General features: G+C 40.7%; 2 protein-coding genes across 5 annotated transcripts in view; one reads left to right on the top strand and one right to left on the bottom strand.

The window, feature by feature from the left end:
• lpin2 (lipin 2) overlaps positions 1–4,491 on the top strand; it is a 28,711-nt gene extending 24,220 nt beyond the window's left edge. For 2 of the 4 annotated variants that reach the window (XM_034130649.1, XM_034130646.1), the window contains exons 19-20: positions 301–404; positions 955–4,491. In XM_034130649.1, the coding sequence (XP_033986540.1) occupies positions 301–404; positions 955–1,099 (249 nt within the window). In that variant the 3' untranslated portion in view covers positions 1,100–4,491. The remainder of the gene's footprint in view (positions 1–300; positions 405–954) is intronic. The other 2 variants (XM_034130647.1, XM_034130648.1) reach the window with 2 other exon arrangements.
• A 111-nt stretch (positions 4,492–4,602) lies between these two features.
• emilin2a (elastin microfibril interfacer 2a) lies at positions 4,603–23,572 on the bottom strand. The gene is made up of 9 exons (XM_034130642.1): positions 23,308–23,572; positions 22,385–22,510; positions 19,955–20,145; positions 17,860–19,830; positions 10,518–10,850; positions 8,085–8,138; positions 7,562–7,621; positions 7,005–7,145; positions 4,603–6,037 (listed from the first exon to the last, which is right to left on the bottom strand). Exons 1-9 carry the CDS (start codon positions 23,451–23,453, stop codon positions 5,709–5,711), a joined length of 3,351 nt encoding a protein of 1,116 aa, XP_033986533.1. The 5' UTR covers positions 23,454–23,572; the 3' UTR covers positions 4,603–5,708.
• Between the last annotated feature and the right edge of the window lie 204 nt (positions 23,573–23,776).

The following is a 23,776-nucleotide window of genomic DNA, read 5'->3' as shown; positions in this document are numbered from 1 at the left end:
ACACAGTCTTTCACTTCAGCATAGACATATTGCCATTACGTGTGTTAGGTGGAACACAAATCTGTGCTTCATGTTATTCAGCACACCTGTCAGTTTGTCCCCAGTTTGTGTTGTATGAGCTACTTTCTGAAAATATCATCATCTCAGATGGCTTTTGAACGCCTGGTTGCTCATTTTTAAACATATTAAAATGAGCTGCTTTCACATCCTTTTATCCCAGAGAACAATTCAGCAGATTGTTTGCGTTTTATTTACATTTGGGATTTGACATGTAAGCTTTCACTCCTTTTTCTCCTTCAGGATGTGTTTGCCTATAAGGAGGTGGGAGTCCCAGTGTGTAGGATCTTCACTGTCAACCCCAAGGGAGAGCTGATCCAGGAGCAGACCAAGGGCAACAAGTCCTCGTGAGTGCATAACCTGACATTTACTGCCTGTCTCATTAGGTTGTTATAGTACAAATAATAACCAGTACCATTAGAATAAGTACTACAATTGTAAAAGTGCTTGCATTAATTGTAGTATATATATATATATATATCTGAAGAAAAAATCCACCCAATGAAAAGTTTTAGGAGATAGAAATCCTACATTAAAGTTGCGTTATTCAATGGTTTTATTATAACTAGATGAAGTAACTGTGAGGGTTCCTCACTGCGATGTTCACATCACACAGAAAGGTATTCTCTCAGTTTCTTCTGAGCTTTATGGAGGTATTTCAGTAATATCATACAATAAGTGTTCCAGATTTCTCTATTCATCTATTTATCAACACATATACATGTTTTAAAATAGCTTTTAAGATTTACATATAGATGTAGATGTAAAGGATGTGTGTAAGTTGTCTGTATTTCATATATGTTGATAACGGGAAGTCCGACAAAACGGAGGCTTTTAATAATTTTGATTCTGTCTCTATCTTCACTTTTCTTGTCTCTCTTCCTGTTTCCCCCACAGTTACAGCAGGCTGAGTGAGCTGGTGGAGCACGTGTTCCCTCTGCTGAGTAAAGAGCAGAACGAAGCCTTTGTGCTGCCGGAGTACAGCTCTTTCTGCTACTGGAGACAGCCCATAGCCGACATCGACCCCGAGGAACTGGTCTAATCCGGCACTATGGAGATCCAGGTGCCCATATACATGCAAATAGACTGTGCACTTGAATGCATCTCCAGGAGACACATGGACTGAAACACAAACTCTCCTGCATCCTACAGACACACACACACAAAGGGTTATGACCATTAACACAAACTAGCTGTTAAACAGTAATCACCCATTAGAGATAGCTGGAAGTTTTCTCACAGAACAGTAAATCCTGATGAATAATGCCTGAGAACTTTCATCCCTAGCAGACGAGAGACAAATCCTGAGGGAAGATGATCATCTAATTGAAGACATCCGAACCCAGCGAGAGATCTGTCCTCCCCGTCAAAGTGCAGCGATAAAGATCTGAGCATAATCTTTGTTCTCTGTAACTTCTATAAACAGGATGGTCTGCACTTCCCATCAGGGACCGACTGAAGCCCCACACGAGGCATTCGCCTTCAGCACTAGAGTCTGCAGAAGGAAAATACATATTTCTTGAATCACGTTTTTTTACATTTCCTGAATGCCCTGACTAAGCCAAGTGATATGTTCAAAGCAAAGAAGACGCACAGGGTAGGCAATAAACACTGGCCACTAGTTATATGCTGGTAATATTTAGCTGTGGCTGCTATGTTTGCATAGACACAGGTCTCCAGTCCTTTCTCTGTTCTAAAACATAAAGTATTGAATAGGGGATCCCTGCTTCACCACCTATGGACCAAGCCTTGTCTAAAAAAATCATGTTTCCATATGAAAGTGCAATGCCAATTATGTACATTTATTTTTGACCTGGAACAAATATGTTTTCAAAGTCTTCAGAAGTTTGCATATAAATGAGTTGGTCAATTATAGGATTGACCCCCAAGAGACTGCTGTTTGTTAACCATGTGATACTAAAAGTCTATGTTGACCTTTTTCCTACTTTGCTTCAATAACCACAACAACAAGCCAAACCGTGATCTTTTTTTGAACAAAACCAAGTCTGGTTTGTTTAAATTTACAAAAAGTAAAAACTTTGTCACTGAGAAAAATACGTTTCTGCAAAAACACAATTGGGAATGCAGTTTAATTGTACAGGAATGTTATGTTGTAGGAGACAAAATAAGGGTTATGTGAGCCATACACAGCAGTTCATTTCTCCCAAACTTTGTGTAGGTGTTCAGTTTGGTTGCTGACTCTGGATCTGTTCATTAGTTTGCCGTTTGCTGATCACCACTTCCCCTGCAGAACTTACCACGTTCATAGCTAATGAGTCATGTTTGTTACCGTTAATATTCAAGGTCATACCAGGGGTACATTTTTGCCAACAAGTATGTGAAAATACACAGTTAGATGAAGGAACTCATTGTATTTTGTGTAGCTGTTATTTTAATATGATTATTCTGTTCTACAAGCTCTGGCGAAATCAAGTGTGTTTTGTTAACAATGCAGTCATTATTTATAATAATTGGTATGTTTAAGTTATTGATTTCTATCGTGATGCCTTTGCTTGTCTGAAAAAGTAATTTATTACCAATGCATTGTGGAAATACTTCAAAATGCTACTTTGTATGGTTGGCCATTGGGTAACATGCACTTAACAGTAACTGCTCGGCCTTGTATGGTTTCTTTTTTTGCCTTGTATCCTATTTTCACAACGATCTGTATTCCTTGTTTTGCAGTGAAACTTCCAACATCCTAAGGTACATACACATTCCTCAGAAGATCTCAGAATCCGCAGCTTTAGTGTTCAAATATGTGTGTGAAAGAAAAGATAACGCTTGAGTTGAAATAAGCATATCTGGAGAGAGGGCTTAACATGAAGGATTTACCCTTTGGCGAGGTCCTCTGTAGGATGACGATGGGAAGATGTGTGTGGGTATGTGTGTGTGTGCGTTGCGTGTGGGTATGTGTGTGTGCGTTGCCAATCACTGAGTTGTGCTGCTGTTGGGGTGACTGACATGATGCAATCCTCCTTTGTTCCCTCAGTGGCTTTACTAAGATTTACCCAACGCACTTTGTCTAAGTTGCACCTCTGACCCGCGTGCACTTCACTGAAGACAGACAGAGTATCAGTTTTTCAGAATGATGTCAACATGAGGAATGTTGAAAGGGGATTTGAAGGCTTCAAAGCAAGAAGAGGGGATGAAAAACAAAATAATGTTCAATTAGGGAGCTGTGCAAAGTGTGTATGAGTGTGTTAGAGCTGCAGCGATTGGTTGACAGGGAAAAAACACGTACTTTTCGGATTATCGAATACTATTTTTCATTGATTAATCGTTAGTCAAATGTCAGAAAATGTTGTTTTCAGCCTCTAAAATACGGACATTTCTGGATTATCTCAGTTTTATTTTATATTAAATTCAATATATTTTGGTTTGTGACTGATGAGACCAGACTTCACATCGCTCTTTGAAAAAAAATGATGCAATATTTGTATTTTTTCCCAACATTTTACCAAGTGATTAATCGTGAAAATAGTGGGCAGATTTGTCGATAATGAAAATAACTGTTCCAGCCCTATTGGGGGTGTGTGTGTGTGTGTGTTGGACTATTGACTGATCCCGTGCCTCTGGTAGCAGAGGAAGAGCCTTTGGGTCTTGTTGGGAGGTAAACAGGAAATACTTGAGGAAGCGTTCTGAAAGCGCTTCACTGGCATTATGTGTGTGTGTCGTAGGAACAGAGAGATGTGTGCAGATGTGCCGCTCCACTGACATGCATCATACCTCCAGCACAAGTGTAACAGTCCCATGATAATATGTGCTAGTGAGGATTCAACATTAAAAAAGAGTCTGACTGAGACTCAACAAAAGCACAAGTTAGCATCATGGCTACATCCACTATTACCGTCATTATTTGGCTGAAGTGTTTTCACGCTGTCGCTCAGATGTTTTTGTGATGATTAAGATGCGTGTTTTGATTTATTTACTTGTTCTCTTCGAAGTTTGGTGAAGTCAAATAGATATATATCTTATGATTAACAAAATGAATTCCATTCTTTCTATGAAAGTAAAGCATCTTGTGTGGAAGAATCACACTTCATCCTCTATGATCCTGGGATACGTGGTATGAATAATATTGTTTGTTCTCACTCAACTGCTGTGGAAAAGTATCCAGTATATATGCTGATCATCACATTCTTATGTCTTCGATGCCTTTTTCTTTTTGATTTTATTATTTCTTATAAAGTGTATGATCTCTCTGTTTGTTTCTTTCTATTTGAAGGTAACGCTTGCTATTTTGATTGTGTCTGACCAACAGGAATACCTTAAGTGTATGCTGTGTTTGATTTGTATAAAATGTGGTTAAAAGTATGTTTAAAGAACAAAATACATTGTTAGACGAAAAGATATTCAGGCCTAATGAAGCTAACAGAGTGTGGCTTGTGGTCATATTTGTATTAAAATAAAGTTTCTAACTGAATACTTCAATGTTTGACCCACTTTTATTGTCTCCATGAAAGGATCAACAATAACCAGAGGCTAGAGATTTAACTTTTACCCTGTTGCTCATTTGTTAATATCAATGATTTAATACCTCAGGTAATTCCACATTTGCTTTATTGAAGAACACAACCAAATACCATTTCAATTCATTACTGTTTTACTGTGAATAGATATGAGTGTTTTTCTCCTTTAAAGGTTAACGGAGGCTGATCTGAACTGCTGCTGCTTACAGTTTGCTGTGTTGGAATATTTGAAGTCTCAGGAGTGAGGTGAGGGGAAATGTATTTTTCATCCTAACCCACTTTACATAATGACCCAAATGGGGGTTCTCATTTTTCTCAGTGCTGTTCCTGAAGTTTCTTAGATTAAAGAGGACCTATGATGCTCATTTCCAGGTTCATATTTGTATTTTCTGCTTCTACTGGGACATGTCTCCATGCTTTAATGTTCAAAAAGCTTTTTATTTTTCTCATACTGCCTGTGCTGCAGCACCTCTTTTCACCCTCTGTCTGAAACCAGAGCCCAGTCTGCTCTGATTGGTTAGCTGGCTGGCTCTGTTGTGTTAGGCTAGTGACATCTCAAGACCAATCACGTACATTATGTTGGAGAGCTAGCCAAGGGTGTGGGAAACTCCCTCTGGAGGGAACTTTGGGATTGTAGCCTTTGCAGACCATTTACATGCACAAAAGCCTATATACTATATAACACGCTACAGGAAAGGGAAAACTCCAAAAAGCATAATACAGTAGGGCCCCTTTAATAAAAAACATGTGTGGTCTCATACTCTTGACTCGTCATGGTTTGCCTATCCTACAGCATGATTTTCAGCTGATGGGCTAAGCATACTGTATATTAAGACTGTGAGAAGGTTTTGTTAAAATAACATTTTATTATTTGTTATGTTAATTTATAAACACTTATTTACACAAGACATTCAAAATAGGTACAAAAAGGCAACTTCAAATATATTAGAAACAAATCCTGCTTCTTGTTTTCAGGTATATCTGGCAAATGGCTTACGAAATGCAATGTAATGACTTCCTAACTGAACTTATAAGTGAGGATCTTCACACAGCGGCTCTGCGTCGTAAATCACAGCAAATCAGTGAAAAAACTCTGCTTCCTCTCGTCATTTATTTCCTCCAGTCCTTTTTGTCTGGGATCAAACTGGTCCTTGCTGTTTCGGCCCAGCTGAGCTGCAGCTATGACTTGTGCTGCGGTGCGTAGAGGAAGATGGCGCTGAAGGTGGAGAGGGTCTCCCGGGCCCCGGTGGTGGCCAGCCGGCCCCCGGTCCTCACCACGCCGACACGGTCTCCTTTCCTCAGAGGCAGGATCACGCTGAAGGACACGGACCCCCCGCAGCCACAGTCTCCAGTCGGGGGGGCCCCGTGTTGGCCGGGCCCTGCGGAGCTCTGCAGCCGCTGCACGCTGCGGTTAGACACGGACAGAATGGCCTCCACCCGGTCCCCCCGCTGCGCCGTCAGCAGGCCTGAGATCAGGTATCGGCCGTCCAGAGGGGCGGTGAAGATCCCTGCAGAGGAGAGAAGGGACGAGTGGGTGAGATCAATGCGTGAGTCACATGTTTACTAATGTTTGTTGTTACTGTGCGTCCTGTTTTTCAGCATGAAGTGAATGAGGTTAAAGGATAGGTTCACAGTTTGTCAAAGATTTCTTAAAACAATAGTCAGGTGCACATGAACATTGAAACAGATGTTGCTTTGTGTCATTATTTCTCATGTTCATGTGTCCAGAGAGTATATTTAATATGGTAAGGAAAATAACTAATTGATTTTGTATATGATTGTATACACCTCGGGGCAAATATTTTTTAATAGATTTTAAGAATTCCAAATCAGGTTTATTTTTTAAATGCTTAAATTGGCTTCACTAAGTACCTGCAAATGTAAGCTTATCTTTGATATAACTTGTTTATGATTTAAAGATACCAAATACTTTAATGTGCTTATTGTAAACCGCAATTTTCCAGTACTACAGTTAGTCTTTGGGCACAGTTTTTGGCACAAACTAATGGCCTTCACATTGTAAAGATAGGGAACAAATCCAGTCCTTATCCCTTAAAAATATGTACTCAAAGGTTTATCTCAGGCTTTTTTATGATTAGTCAAATCAAGTGGAAGTCTTCCAAAGTACTTTTTGTATGAGCACATTTCTTTGACATCAAACTCGAAAGATATCCTCTTGATTTGTGTAACTTTTGATTATATTAACTGACTGATGAACCTCATTTAATTCAATTACAGAAATGACACTTAACCAATCCAAAAGACAATTGAACTAAAGCCTGTTGAAATGAAGAGCTGTGCAACTGAAGAAAATCTCTTATCATAAACTAAAGACAACACAAATGTTGAAGACAAAGCAACTGAACTGATGTGATATGCAATTGGATTGTTTGTTGGTCTGACATGTACCCAACAATATCCATGCAAAGTATTATAATGACCCTGCGACACATTTTTCTAGTTGTTGTTGTGTACCTGTGTGTGGATTGTAGTGTCCTCCATCATTGACGATGACTCTGTTGAAGCGGATGAAGCCGAACTCTCCAATGAGCGGCTGCTGTGTGAGGCCGGCAGAGAAGGAGAAGGGCTCCTCAAAGCCACTGCTGGGGGCCGAAACTGATACAAGAAAATGCATGCGAGTCAATCTTTGTCTCATTTCAAAGATACATTACTCACTTTTTATACAGTCACTGAAAAAAAAGACGTGATATTATCTGTTTATTGTAGGGTAAATAGACTAAGGTAGGCAAATCAACAAAATAATGTTGGCTTCAAATGTTATTATCCGGACATGTGTACAGAGAATAATCACTGACTGTATCATACCAAACTAAAGACAATACATCATACAAATAATCATACTTTGTGATTAATGTTCAGATGATCGGTTAAGTATTGTCTGATAGTGCTACAGTGGGTATTGTGTCACAACAGTTAGCTTTTAATTCATTCACAAATCCTTTATTTGAACTAATGATTTGCTTACTTTTTCTTTATCGATGCAGTGACTTATTGAGAGGGGTGTATTTTACCTGGTGATATAACGGGAGTGTGTTGCATCGGGTTCCAGGGCATCTTTGCAGCTACAGGAACTACAAGGTATAAAAATAAAAGTGTTAATTATGTATTACCTCCTACAGTCACGGGTGTGAGCTGCCACGTCTATCTTTATATATGTTTCATTAAAATGAGTCTATTATTATGTTTCAAAAAAATAGAACCACTGTATTCAATTGAGTGTTTTTGTTTGCTTTTCTGAGTCAGTAGCTGAAAAGAAAAAAAAGATCTTGGTTTCAGTGACTTTAGCTGTTCCCTACTTCAGTAACTTTCTTCATCATTACCAAATGTAATATTTGCCATGCATCGCTACAGAGGAAGACGAGCTAAAATCCTTCCTCAGTCCGCCCACATCTCCTTAAAGCAAACACATCCAGTTCCCACTCACCCACACTCTCAGGCTACATATCATTCACAACCTTTTCCAGTTTGTCTTGCACCGATGTAGTCGAAAGGCAAAGGGTTGTAACTTGATGATTAACTGCTACAGTACATTACCTTGGCGGCTGTCTGATTGAGGCTTGAAAGATGCAGGCTGCAGAGGAGGATAGCCTGCAAAAGAAATAAATGAAAAACACATCATGTTTTATCATCATCTGAGGAGAAAAGCTAGGGAGGGCTGGCCAGAGGGAGTTGTTTGGTTTTCCATCCCAACATTAATGAGAAAACACTGTGGCATAGAGTAGCAGAGGTGTAAATTATAAATAAAAACAGGTTGTAAGCATCATTTTGGATTTATTTGTAGCTTTTTGAATCATTTTGATGTTGATTTAGCTGTTTTTCAGGGCAATGAGTTAAGCAGATACAGGCCCTACAGTTTCCTCCGAGGCTTGAAATGAATGTGCTGTTTGAGCTCCAAACAAAACCAACAACCATTAAACAGACATTAAAGGTAGGGTAGGTAAGTTTGAGAAACCGGCTCGAGATCGCTAGAATTTGAAAATACACAACCGGAGAAAATCTGCCACTTCCTTACAGAGCCCCTCCTCCAACACACACGAACGCGCACATGACCAATGAGGGCACGAGATAAATTTGTGCCCCGATGGAAGGCTGACAGGCAGGTAGGCCATCCAGTTATTTTAGCCGGGTCGGCTAAAATGATTGGTCGTACTTTTTACAGTACTACAGCTTCCACAGATGGATTTTTTGTCAAAGCTCTTAAGATATTCATTGCTATCAGGATGTTAAGAGCATTCCATGGAATATAACAAAAAGTGTATCTCGAGCCGGTTTCTCAAACGTACCTACCCCACCTTTAAACAAACCAATCATAAGGGTTTACAGCCCTGTAAAGAATAGATTGTATGAAAACCTGCCTTTCAATGCTGAAAAAGTTCAAACGTTCATGACTCGTGAAGATTTGCATGAATTTCCAAGTTCAGTTCTCAGGTTAAGATTCTTAACCAACACATTTTTAAAGTGTGTATTTCAAATCTTCTCTCTATTCTTTTACACACCGAGGATAAATCAGAGCCTGCGTTACATTGTTTGATATTATCTCCTAATCATTATCTGCAGTTCCGCTAATTCAAACCAGATCTGGCTCTGTGAGTATCGGTTGTCCCCTACGTTGAGTTGGAAGCCTTTAGCATTCCTATGCATGGATGACACGAAAACAAAAAAAAGTACACGGATAATTAAACCTCTTTTATAAGTTCCATATGTGAAAAATGGCCCGATTCCAATTGTTGTCATTGCTGACGCAGTTTCAATGAGTATATCTGATGTGACTGTGAAGTGACAGCACTGTTGACAAGAGGAAGAGACATATATTATGTCACACATGTGGTAATGCTGGCTGAGACCCATGGTGCCAGAATGATCACACTGTGTCATAAAATATCCTCCTTGTCATGGCAGTAATGACAGATTCTAGTTTTAGCATCAATTCATTCAAACAAGTAGACATCAGATCTGGATAAAGGAGTTAGATTACAGACTCTGGACATCATAACGCATGAAACCACGCCCTAAAGAGTGCTTGATTAAATACCCTGTTAAAAGCCCTAGCAAAAAAATCAAACAAGAACCCCAAAGTTATTGAGACTGATGACGACCTTGAATGGGATCAAATGATGTCTTGCATTGATTGAATATCGTGAATATTCTCACTACAAGCCTCCAGACACATCTCGTCTGTGATTTCAGCTCCTTTCTCCCAGGCTTCCCTAAATAAATCTGAAGATGTATCATTATGGCTCTGAAACATACTGCGAAAACAAATCTACCAACTTGGGAAGGATTTCATTGTCAACAGAAGATATAAGGCTGCATACTGCAGGTTTAAGTTTTTGTATGATGATAAAATTAGTTTTGAGACCTAATGTAGGATCCATCAGATAATCAAAACACGATATATATATATATATATACAAGAATAACCTGGAATGACTTTCCTAAGATTATAAGATAACACATTTGTAATTCCCAAGTGCACTCAATTTCACTCGTATCATATTACAGATGATACGGTGTGAATATTAGTGTGGCAGGGTTCTCCCTCTTTGTGCAAGTATGCATTACTACTCAATACATTATATTTCATATTTACTAAGTGAATGTTTAAGTAAGTGTTAGTAGTCTGGCTTGTTTTCATGACATTGCTATTGTGAAAGGACGTAAAGGGCAAGCCTGTTATTACCATTATTATTATTATTATTATTATTAAGTGTTGTAGCAGATAATTTATTTATTTTGTGACTCCTTTATTCTCTGTCCTTTTCCCCTTGTACATACCATTAGGTACTGCATGTCCTCATCTTTATATGCACTGTAAATTCATTTAAAGCATTACTAAATCAGGTGTTCTGCCATTGATCCATCTGGTCTAGACTTAAAGCATATTTTTTTGGTGTTTACAAATACTTATATAACTCATAAAAACACATTCATATTGAGCTGCAGATAATCCCCACCCTCAGTCCTCACCTGGTGCTCCAGCAAATCCGTTGACAGGCACGTTGGACGAGTCCTCGGACCCTCTGCGGACCGTCACCCTGCGGCTGTACCCCGGGGGTCCGGCCTCGCCCGTCTCCACCACCGGCCGGACGGGGACCAGGGGGGGGGCGGGCTGTCCGCCGGGCTGCCGGGGGCTGGACGGCCGGATGGGCGGGCTGATCTGTATCGTGTGCCTGTTGGGCTGCAGGGGCTGTCTGGGGTTGGACGGCTGCGGCGGGATCATGAGAGGGATGTGGATTTGTTGGATTCTGGTCCTGGTTGAATCTGGCTGAGGAGCCGGCCTCTCTGGTCTTAAGGTCATTCCTTAGAAAGAAAAAGAAAATGACAGAGTGGCAAGATCGTAAGTACTGTATGTCAAAATAGAAGGGCACTGGAAGAAAAGAATATATTTGTAACTGCCTCGTGATTTAGATCTGTTCCACAATTCAATGGGTTCTTACTTGGCCAACAATACACCCTTTCACCAAATTTCATGAAAATCAGGCCGGTAGTTTTGACGTAATCCTACTGACAGCCAGGCAGACAAAGAAACAACAAACCGGCTAAAAACAACACCGCCTTCTTGGTGGAGGCAATGATTACAGTTCACTTTCTGACCATAAACCATACTGTTACCACCATCTGGTCATCTGGAGTTATAGAAAGGGCTGTAACTGCACAGGCACTAGCCTTCAATTAGCTTCGGTTGTTTACAAATCCCACTTCCTCTCTCACATCCCTCCCTTCTCTTGTGAATTCTCCTTTAACGACTTGAATTCTGATGACAGGCCAAATTTGACCTGGCTTTCACGGCACCTCTGAGCTTCTTTTTTTCAGCCGGTATCATTATTACCCTTCATAAAAAGCAAAGCAGGCGGGCTGTGTGAGTTTTAAGCAACGAGAACCATCTGAACGGAAACCGATTGGCTGCCTGCCAGACCCCCCGGGGGCGCAGACATCACCTGGGCCTCCGAGGGGAGCGAGAGACGCTGGGAGACTGTCCTGGGGACAAATAACAAAAATAATTACACTACCCGCTTTGTGTCTTAAACCCAGGTGTCAGGCAGATTTTGTCCAGCCATATTTAGAATTCAGTCATGGGGTTTCTACATAAAAAGGCTTGTTTGATGTAGCTGTGTCTGCAGTGCTGTGCAAACCCTGTGGGGGGGTTGGAGTACATGCAACAGGATTACTGTAATGTCACTCAGCCAAAGTGCTTACATTAAGGAAATGACCACTTAACCCAAATGGTTATACAGCCAGATTTGGCAGAAAAAGGCTCTGATCTTCGAGGAAGTGCTCAAAGAATACAAACAACACAGATTATTCAAGGAGTACAAGTAAATGATCTAATATAAACAGAATTTAGAGATAACTGTTAATTTACGAATGTTAATCTTAAGAAAAGACATCAAAATCTTTAATACATACGGTTAAAGGGGGCTGTAGATATGAAGGTATAAGTGGCGTAGAGGTGTCTGGTATAAAGTCAACTGAGACATCTGTGTGAATATGATTGGATGTTGCTGGTCAGCTGGTATATGATCAGCTGTTTTTACAATAGTCCATGGAGGCTGAAGCATGAGCGAATGTAGCTGCCTCTAAATGTGGCTTTTATGGGGAAAACTTTTTTAAAACTATGTTGGCCCTCAAGGATAATGTATAGATATGTTAATGTATGGCACATAATGTAAACACAACATTGTTTTATTACAAGAAAACTCTGCAGGGTACTTTGACTTATTAATATTGAGGTCTACTTTTTCATGGTGATTTCAACCGTGTCTCATTGTGAGACTTTTCTCTGTATCCTCATCTACTGATAAAGACCGCAAAACCCAAGATACTTTGAAGTGGGGGATATATCAATAGTCAGTGTATTAAATCAAGTAGATAGCGGTTGGTCCCCAGTATGGACAAATAAATAAAGCGTTCAATTAGACTGATATAAATGATTTTGTGACTACAATACCTTTGTAGCTTTGCTCCTTGTCTTTATTTCCGAACTATGGTTTTCGGACATCTATATACACTGACTACCTCACAACACAACCCCACTTCAATATATCCGAACTACCTTAGACATAGTACTGTTCCCAAGGTCATGAATGAACATTAATTTAATTACTTTTTAACTCTTTGAAACAAAATAATATAATAGTGTGAGTTCTGCCACAGCCAATAACATTACGATTAATAAAAGTTAACTCCACATTCAAACTTGTACTGTGGCGAAGTGATGAATGGAAGCACCTGAGAGCGATGGTATTACATTAGTGTCTGCCTATTACTCCGGATTATGAAAGCCACTCTGTTCTTATCAAATAAAACATCATCAATTATCAACAAAATGACTCCTTCTTACTGAAAGTGATACCACAAGCCACTCAGAAACCACATGTATAATCAAAAACAAATTAAACCCAGCAATCATGTTGTACTGAGATAATCAGAAATCTCTTCCTCATTTCCTCCCTGCGACTCCTTCAAGACGTCGGTTGCCTGAGTGCATATTTCCCATGAGCTCTCAGCCTGTGTCTCACTAAGGGGGCAACCACAAAAACACACAGATGGGGGGGGGACGACGACAACACACACATGCAAACCAGTGCTGGTGCAACCAAAAGCCTCACCAAAACCAGATGTTGTTGGTCAAAAGCAGATTGAGACACAGCTGGGGGAGGGATGCTGTAGTCACCGTTGCCTCCACACATTGGGGTGACAGTGCGTGAGTGTTCAAAAGTGTCTGAAAGCGTGGAGGAATATTGCAGCAGACAGGCTGATCATGCGATGGAAAACGGTGTCAAGGGGCACAGAGCAGGGTGTGGTACCATTAATGCATCACTCACACTCTGAACATACTTTTTTTTCCTCCTACGCACATGGACACAATTTCATCCTCCACCTCATTTTGCTGCAGTGATATTAATGATGGGAGGTGGAAATTGTGCACCGCCTGGCAGACTTTGGGGACTCCCATTGTGTATCTGGGTCCTTTCTCCTCTGAAGACTTCCAGATGGGCTCAAGGGTCAGAGATGGAAACACCTCACGTCGAGGCCCTGCAGATCTCTGTAGGGACGCTGCTGCAGCGCCTCGAAAATCCTGGTGCGGACTTAATATATACAGTGTGTGTTTGTGGGTGGTGTCAAGTTCAATTTTCCATTATTTTCTAGCAGACAGCCTTTGACTTCAAAAAGCCTTTGATATCTTGTTTTTCTTGTACTCCCTGATCACGGTGGACAGTTAATCTTACTGCCTGTCTTTTCTATATAAAGCCAGAATGATCAATTGCAAAGCATTGATCCATGAAATCAAAGCCTTAATTTTGTCCTCCATTGGTTTTGTTTCCTTTTCTGAAGGCCTCGTCTGTTGCTAGACAGGACAAGATGGAGGGAGAATAAGTCCTCTGGCATTCTTGGAAGGACAAATCTGACGAAAAAACTGGACAGAAGAGCGACGAGGGAGTTGAAGGAGAGCAGTTCAGAGATAAGCGGGAGAGAGGAAGAAACAGGGAAGTGATTTGAGCTCGACTGGGATCACCTCCAAAACAAGGAGGAGTAGAGAAAAAATAACATCTTGAGAATCAAATACGAAAATTGAGCACAAGAAAGTTAGTAGGTCCCCGCCTGAATGAGGAACAGCATGCTCAAACTCTTTGACAACCAAAGCATTTCCTATTTTATTATCATGATTTCACTTATGTTGACGTTTCCTAATAATCCCTATTAATTCTGTACACTTTAATGCCTTAAAGCCCCACCTGCAGAGTATTAAAGTCACTTTAATGTATCTCTGTTTAAGTTTTTAACAATGCAATTAGTCCCTGCTGCTTTAACCACAACTCCCTTTACTAAGGAAAACAAGCAGAAACAAACACGCAAGCTGTAGCGTCAGACCTCCACTGCAGCAGCTGCTTTGGGGCGAAGCAGTGCCAGCACTTTTGCCTCTCGAGTCACACACTTCCAATCAGCAGTCATATTGAGTAAGGGCAAAGCTATTCCTGTTAATCTTTCAGTTATGTTATTACAACACCTCGTGTGTTCCCGGCCTCCTCGGGGTCTTCATATGACCGAGGAAAGACTATGAGCTCAAACGGAAACATTTCAGTAAGGCGCTGCTCCACCGCCACACCCCGAAGAGCTGGCAACTTTTTTTATCTGCATTAAGACTTTCCTTCCAAAACTTGAGGAAATAATAAATCGTCATGCTACCTCAGCCACATCATTTAACTCCCTCTCTCAAGGGATTTAGGATAGAGACTATGAGCTCAAAGAGAGAGAACATCATGATCTTGCCCTTTAAGGAAGAGATTGACATTTTGAGGACTGTAGTGTACAGACATCTTCTCATCTTTGCCGAGATGAGAAGATGTCTGTACAGTGAAAGACTGTAAACAGGAGGAAACGGCTAACCTGGCTCTCTCCTAATGTAATCAACATAACGTAATACGTTTAAATTACATTTGCTTGGGGAAATGTTACCGAAAATATATCACATGTTCATCAGAAAATGTAAAGGAATACTTCACCCAAAAACATTATAATTTGTATTTAAATAACTCATCCTGTGTTTCTACAAACTATTCAATAAAATGTTGTTTTGCTAGCAAGCCTCCTCAATAAACAAAGAATCAGAATTGACAATTGAAGTAAACAGGGGCATAGTTTTTCTATGAAAAATATATCAAACATCAGTTTTGAAACCATACTTACCAAAATGACTTGCATTTTCACTAAAACCTTCCTATTTTTACACACTTCCACATAAACAGTCGTTACACAGACAAGTAGGACGCCTAAACAGGTGTACAATCTAAGTGGGAGTGTATTTAATAGTAAGGTTTTTAGAAACAATGCATGTCATTTTGGGGTTGAAGTATTCCTTTGAGCCAGGCAGTCATTTCCCTTTTCTAGCCTTCATGCTAAGCTAACTTAGCCGGCTCCTTGCAGAAGCTTCATGCTTAACATACTCAACTGACTCATCTAACTTTCACCAAGAAAGCTAATTAGCATACGACCTCAAATATCCTACATTTAAACATGCTCACTCAAATGAATATCTGGTCTAATCGTGGGCAGATGTGCGGTGTAATGTTACATGTAGGGAAATCAAATAGTTTGGAAATGAATGCAATGGCAAATATTGGTCTCTCTTCACCACATTGGTTAACCTCTCCACCCTCTTTTCTCTCCTCAGGTCCCTGTCATGCCATTGTTTTGGACAATGGTTAGAGAAAGGGAGGCTCCAGCGATGGGGCCCCACTGATGACATCACAGCTGAGGGGTAGACTTGAGCATCTGGTCCTGGGTGTGGAGCTCTACTTCTCCATCAAGACTAGCTCCAGCAGTGAGTCAGGGCCCTTAATGAGGACCAGACTCCACTCATGAGGCTGAGGTCACCCTACGGGAATCTCTGGAGACTGGTATGTGTACATGTGTAAGGAGAAAGACAGGGAGGCGGGTGTATTGTGTATGAGCATGTGTTTGTGTGTGTGTGCATTAAGAGACTGGGAGTTTGAGGTCTGCAGTTTTGTGGTATGAGTAAAAAAGCGATGTCACGGTGCATGAGAGAAGCCCTCACAGCTCAAATTGTTCATAAAAGGGAGTGGATGAACCAGTCTGGTGTTCTGACATTTATATAAAGCAGCAATGAGGCTCAAAACAGTGCCTGTAAATCATCACAGCCGTTAGGAGGGGTTGACCTCGGCATTTAAGAATTTAATTCCTCATATAAAAACTGGGGAATTCTTAGGACAACATGAGTCTAAGTCGCAGGAAGTTTCCAATGTGGGCCTCTGCCTCTTGGAGCTGGGACATATTGAATGACATATTCAAGGAGGCCCAATGAACCCGTGTCCTCCCTCTCCGGGAAATACCCTGTGGCCATTCATGGGATCTGATCCTCCTCTCCAAGCCTCCATGTAAGCCAAGCTAGCAGAACGCATTATATGGAGGATTATCTTCAGGAAAAGTTTGTGTTTACACAGATGTTAATCACACTTGATGAACTTGCTGGAAGTTAGAGAGGAAGCTGCAAAGGACTGTGTGTATTTACTTATTTTAGAGACTGGCTACCCTAATGTGGGAGTCTATACTGTAGACTTCTTCGTGGTGAAGTTGTGTAATAATCCATATCTAATTTCTGTCATGAGGTATATCTTTTTCGACCATACTGAAAAGTTATAGGTAGAAGTAATAAATATCATTGTTTGCTTTCTTGCTGGGAGTCGGAGGAAATTCAATATGAAGCCACAGCCAGGAGCAGGTTGGTTTAGCTTAGAACAAGATTAGAAACGGGTGGAAATATCTAGCCTGTCTCTCTATAGAATACACTTTTTAAAAGTTGTGCACATTAAACCTGTAAAACCACAACTTTATGCTTTTCTACTTCATTTTATGGACAGATTAAACCAAAACGTACAGAATAAACATAACGTATTAACAGTTATCAGATTGTTGTTATCTTTGGACAAAGCAAGGCTAGCTGCTTGCCTCTGTTTTAACACTTCATACTAAGCTAAAATAACTGGGCGCAGGCTGTAGCTTCATATTGAATGAACAATGTGGTATCTGTCTGCTCATCTAACCGTAAACAACACAGTGAATACGCTTATTTGATTAAGTGACGCCTGCGACATAGTTCAGGATCAGTCCAGTAAGCAGATTCTCCAAACATAATTTAATTGTGTAAACTATGAAACATGGTGCAAAAAAAAGTCAACCTTGTGATATCTCACTTGGAAGAGAAGGAGCAATTTATCTTAGTATCTTATTTCTTGGAATTATGCATGTGGATGTGCATGATCGATAAATATATAATTTAAGGTCCTTCAGAAAATAATTTATGTCAATTTATGTTATTATTAGGAATACATTTTATAAATCTTTTTTTTTTTTAAATGTTTAATCCAGTTAGCTTTGTCTTCACAAAGAATTGTGATATAATTATCATTTTGTGTGAAGCATGATCCACTTCTGAACTTCATCGTAGTCAATGAGATTTGCTGTTTTGTTTGTTGAGTCTACATTTTGAACGCTATTGTCTAACTCCCTGTCCAAAATAGAATAACAGCTAAATACCAATGCTGTACATATTAAACATTCACATAATAACCCAATCATTTGTGCCAGCTGACTGTAATTGATTCCAAACTCTGGGATCTGCTCGTTGAATATATACAGTATGGATAAATAGAATGTGGCTTTCATTGGCTTTAACTGGTTTGTGTCACTTAAAGCCAACAAGGCCCCTTAGATCATTGTAGTCACTTCCTTCTCAAGCGATTACCACAGCCAACGATTCCATAAAACCACAACCAAACTGTCTGCTCACCTGGCTCTTTGGCGGTGACATCTTTCAACACGTGTTTGGCCATCGAGGACAGCTGTGCCTGGAGCCTCTGCATGGAGTTCTGCAGTACGATGATCTCTCCTCCATGATTTCCACAGGTGGCGTTCATCCTGCTCTCACAGTCCCGCAGACCACCAACATTTCTCTCCAGTCCCTCTTTCAGCTCTCTGATGTTGGCGGTTACCCCATCTAGCCTTCCACACACCTTCTCAAGTCTGGTCACACGCCCATTGACAGCGGAGATACCATCGGAAACACCCTGTGTGTTCTGTTTGCATTGACTCAGCTCAGAGGACACCTGCCTACTGAGCGTATCAAGCCTGTTCTTCAGCTCCTCCACCTGATGTCTGGTGTTGTCTGTTTGGACGCTGGGTACTGCAACGGCCGAGGCCCAGTTGTCCCGTCCTCGACCCCCAGGGCCACTCTGCTCTGCATGGCAGCATGTGGAGTTTATTTGGTGCATATCCTGGTTGTATTTGCTTAAGGAGTCGCTTAAACCGGTAACAGCACCAGCCAGACCAAGCACATTATCTTTGAGATTATTCAATCCCTTCTGGAAATCCTCCATCGTCTTCACATGACGTTCATTTGTGACCGAATGTCTTCCAACAACATCTTCTAGTTGCCTGAGCTTCACCGCGTTGGAATTGACATCAGTGTGAATAATGTCCAAATCATTCCTGTACCGAGTCAGGTCCTTTAATATGCTTTCTAGACCTTTAGGTGTTGGCGATGAACTCACTGCACCTACATTTATTCCTGAGCCTGAACATCCTGCAGAGCACAACTCTCCAACAGCATTGACCTTATCATCCAAACCTTGGAGGAGGAACTTGTTGTTGTTGACTTCTGTCTGGATGGCATCCATGGAGTCACCAAACATCCCAGGGAAGGAGCTGTTGCTCATTTCCACCAGCATGTTCGTAAACTGGTCCTCCATGCCATTCAGACGCTCCTCCAGAAGCTGCCGGATTGCTGCCACTTCTTCCGAAATTGTACGTGTAAGTTTCTCTTCGATATAGAAACAATGAGTCTCTGCATTTTGCTCGGTAATATTAATGCGTGCCTCCATCTCTTCAAGGATTAGACTGAAATCATTGTCTTCCTGAGGTGCAGACAGGTGCGCCAGTTCGTTGTCAATGCGAACATTCAAGATGCGGTAGGCCTCTGCAATGCGGTCAATCTCACGCCACAGGTCTTTATGGTCACTATGATCCTCTTCCTCTTCGGATGGATTAATCTGTCTTTGAGTCCGTATCGGTCCATCGGCGGCTGCCATGTCCAGACGAAGTGCCCGGATCTCCTTCTTCAGATCAGTCTCCTTGACATCCAACAGCTTGGTCAGCTTGAGCAAACCTTCATCACGGCTGTCTTCACAGGTCTTGACCTTGTCATTGCATGAGCTTTGAAGCTTGGCCATCTGTTCGTCCACATTCTGGTCCAGCTCCTTCTTCAGCTTCTCAAATTTTCCATCAACGTAGCTCTGGACAACATCAAACTCCGCTATGGCCGGAGCCTGAGATTGAGAGGCTTGCATCAGGACGCGGATCTGTCCCTCGTGACTTGTCATGGTTCCTCTTAGGTCCTCCAAAGCGTCATCTTTGATTTTCAGTTCATTGTTAAGATCATCCAACCGGGTCACTATTTTGTCTATAGCGTTGTCTCCAACGATCCCTCCTCTAGTAGCCTGGTGACCGTCCAGCACTGCCGGGCTGTCCTCGGTGTCTGCAGCTGGAGAGCTGTCTGGCGGACGCATGTTGTTGAGAAGCGTCACCAGTATCTTCTTTGTGTCGTCTTGCAGGTCTGTGCGCAGGTTGGTGGTTAACCCTGTCAAAGCGGACTGGAGATCCTGGACTATCCGAGAGAGGCGCTGAACTTCACCTTCCAGAAGATGCACCTTATCCCCCCCATCACGCCTCGTTTCATGGTGCGCTGTCTCTCTCCGCTCTGGCCCTACAATCAGATGAAATTTGAACAAATTAATCTCTCCTCTTTGAGAAGAATGACACTTTGAAAACTTGAAAATATGTGGTATTAATGGACAAAAACGCTTAAAGTAAAACAGAAAATGTCTTACTCTGCGTGTGTCTGGGTGTATATCCAGGATTCTGTGGGTAGTAGGGCTGTGTTCCCTGAATTGTTTGTCGGTCCGGGGCTGGTTTTAAGTCTTTGCAGTCCAGACCGTGGTAACCAGGACAGCATCTCCACTCCAACTCTGTGACTGATTTGAAGGCAATCTTGTACGTGGGTCGAAACCGATTGTGGTATCTGTAAAACAGGACGGAACCTTTTTTTCCAAGATCTCAAACAAATATAAATATAAAATGGGAAACGCTGCTTTAATTCTAGGATAAAATCCAGACCCTTTTTGAGTGTTATTCCTCTATTTTGCTTGTTGTGCTACAGCTACTCTGCCGTTTCTAAAAAAACAAAACAACACTTCCAATAACAAGTATTTTTATTGGGAACTATAGCGTCCTGCAATCACCAAAGCACTTGGGATTTGGGGATTTTCTTTGAGTCTGTCTGTTCATGAACATTTAAACTTTCTAGTCAAGGCAAACCGTTTCCAAAGAAACAATAGATGAAATCACTTCCCTGAAGTAGGGGTCGTGACATCGAGAACATCTGGAAAGTCGACTGAAACAATCATCCCAGCACATTTCCTAACAGACTCCATCAATGATAACACTATTGCAGCTTGACAAATGGAAGAAAGGAAACTGAAAACCTTTAACATTATGGTTGTTTTCAACTGTGTTCCTTAATCTCTTCTTTACAAGAGAGAAAGCCAGAATATAATGTCATATCTTAGAAATGGAAAAAGCCAGAGGTGCCTTTTTTCTCACTGCCATCTTTTTTTCTTTACGCAGAAACGTGGAAACTTGGTCTCCTGTGACCTGGGAATTTTCTGTTTCCAGGAATCCTTTCCTCATCACAGTCTCTTGTGGATGTGTTTGTGCATAGATCACAAAGCTCAACCACAGATAGCATGTGGTGTTTCACAACTGATAATACATCGCAAAGCTAAATATATTATAATTGCAACATGTTCCAGTAAAAATGTTATTGACTGTCTCTTAATACTTGCTGGTGTGGACACTCCAAATTACAACAAGCAATTACACCATTAGGGGAACGGATTGCTGTTTATCTAAGTTACTAAAATAAGTTTTCCGTTTCAGACTTTCTGATAATAAATCTCATGCACTGATCACAACAACGTTAATTCATTCCATGTGAAAGCTGCCTCTGAATACAACTAGGAGGACATTCCTTCTGATGATGTTTCCATATCAAATTGATTTGTACTATTTTTTTTTATGTTGAAAAAGGCATCAACAGAAAATTGAGATGTTATATTGAGGACCACCTGCATATGACAATTCAACAGCTGTGAAGCATCTGGGAGTGTGATAATAACACATGTTTGACCACTAGATTAAACTTGTGGCAGAAATGTGCTGATTTATGAAAACATATGTCAGTGACAGAGCTGCTCTGGAAACATGTTCCATGGGAAACAAGTTAAGGTTGTAGTAAATCAAAAAGACAAAAGGAAACTCTCCCAATAAAATTCAGTGTCTAACTTTTTTTATTTATTTTGACGAAGCCATTCACAACCTTGGAAGTCAGCTGTCTCGTAAAGCTAACTGAGTCTGTAGTAAAAGTCTGATCATAACATTTAGTGCTGTTGTCTGTTCCAAATGCACAAACTGAATTTGGAAAGAAAGCTTTTACGTGCCCTGCTCCCCTCGCTTAAATAGCCTTCAAATACTAGGATAAGAAATAAGCAGAATTGTCAGGTCTACCTTGTAAAAATAAATTGTTGGTCTCAAAGGGTTTAATATAAAAAAGATTGGTCAATCTTGACCAACAAATCTAATAGAAAGGTGCCCAGATGAATGCTGATTTTTCATTCAATGCATGATTGGCTCGAGGCTACATATTCTCAACACCACAAGCACATTAGACACTGTATACTGTTGATTGGTGTATTTCATAATCTTTTTTTAAGGATAGGGTAACATAAGGCAACATACGTATGATTGAAGCTAATTAAATACATTATATTAAATAACAGCACACTTTTCTGTTACTCTTGTAACATGTTCATTTTACTGAGAATCCATCTTAACACTGTTGAATGTTGTGAGTATTTGGAAGAAGACTAGTGTAGCTAGTGGTCATAAAGTGTATCCTGGCTGTACGTTTGTAACTTGAAAGATTATTTCAGGTAAATTACCAATAGCAGTTTTCAGCTATAGAGAGATGGAGGCTTGTCATCATCAGTTTAAGGCTACATTTCCTGTGTAACCCTTTGTCATATTGGTGGGATTTAACTTGCTGTAAAACGCTGTGCATTTAGATCAGCCAACAGTTGGTCTAAATGCAGTTTTTCTTTGGCTTAATTTTAAGAGAATATTTACCCTCTAGGTCTCTCTAAGAGAAACATTTTATATCACAGTATATCTCATGCACCCTCGACCCCTCCCTGGATGCTCACGTCACTTGTTGCTGGCAGTCTGGCTGGTATGCTGGGCAGGGGGCCATCACGGGCTCCTGGAAACTCTCCACGCTCCCCTGCACCGCGCAGCTCACGTTTTTACGCACCACATAGGCACACCAGTTCCTGAAGAGGGAGGCATAAATAAACAAGAACTTCAAGATGTATACCTAGAGCTATCGAAACACGTTAAATAATTTGTATGCAAATACTATAAAATGAGATATTGGATTTTAAGCGATGTTGGATGACAAAAACATCACAATTCGGGGCATTTGAATGAAATGGCTTTGATTAAAGGTTGTTGTTTTTGTCTAGACTGATAGATTTAATCTTCTACTTTTCAATATTGTGTTCAATTTACCTCTTGTGCTGTGTTTCTCTGTTTCTATGTCTGTCAAGCCCTTTGTCATATTGTTTTTGAAAAGTGCTACATAAATGGAGTTTATCATTATTATTGCCATTTTGTTAACGCTTTACTGAGCTTTCACTATAGGTTGCGTAATTTGAGTGACTTTTAAAATAATGTTTTAGTTAATCTCTAAATAGCAAATGAACTAATGGTCTCTTGAATCTCAACGATAAGAGCAATCACTGGCATTCCTGCCTTTATCTGGATGTTATCACCTTTTAGCATTACTGGCAAACTTAAGCCAAATTTAGCCGCAGGCAGATACAAGCCAGTGAATGTTAACAGGCTACAGATGACCATAAGAGGTTTCTCCACCGGCCTGAGGTCATTCCGATCAATAAGGAGTTTGGACTTCATCTAATTTTTATTGGCAACTACGCAACAACAACGTTTACCTTCAGGGGCAGTGGGGTTTAAGAAACGCCCGGGTTTAACTAGTTTTTTGGACTTCAACAAAAAAACTGAAAAGTTTAAAATACTGTCCACAAAAGAATAAAACCCCGTCATTTACCTGTTTCTGTGTCTGTGTACCGGTCCAGTGTATGCAGCTCCATGGAACAAGTCATAAGAGGGGGGAGACCCGTAAGTGAAGTGAAAGTTCAAAAACAGTGAGAAAACTATCCACCGCCAGTCCATCGCTCCACTCCTGGAAGTCATACTTTAAAAACGCCTCAAAATAAATAATCCTAACCTCGAAAAAGAGGGCTACCCTGTCAGTTTAATGTGCGAGGATCCCAAACACCACAGTCACATTGCCCCAGTGACTGATCAAACTCCAAGTTTGGGGAAGTCCACTTTCACTGCAACTCCTTTGGAATGACGCGTTTGGGGCCAACACCCTCCTCCCAAAAATTCACGAGAAAAAAACTCCCCAGCTTTAAGAAGAAAGTTTTATAGATCAAAAAGTGCCTTTGTTTTATAGTTCAAATGTTCTTGTTATGTGGTGATCTATTTCCTTTATTTAAGTTATGCTTTTGTAG

This window comes from Trematomus bernacchii, unplaced genomic scaffold, assembly GCF_902827165.1.
Source record: "Trematomus bernacchii unplaced genomic scaffold, fTreBer1.1, whole genome shotgun sequence".
In the NCBI taxonomy this organism is placed as follows: Eukaryota; Metazoa; Chordata; class Actinopteri; order Perciformes; family Nototheniidae; genus Trematomus; species Trematomus bernacchii.
The sequence above is the reverse complement of the archived record's forward strand: the minus strand, read 5'-3'. Positions and strand labels throughout refer to the sequence as shown.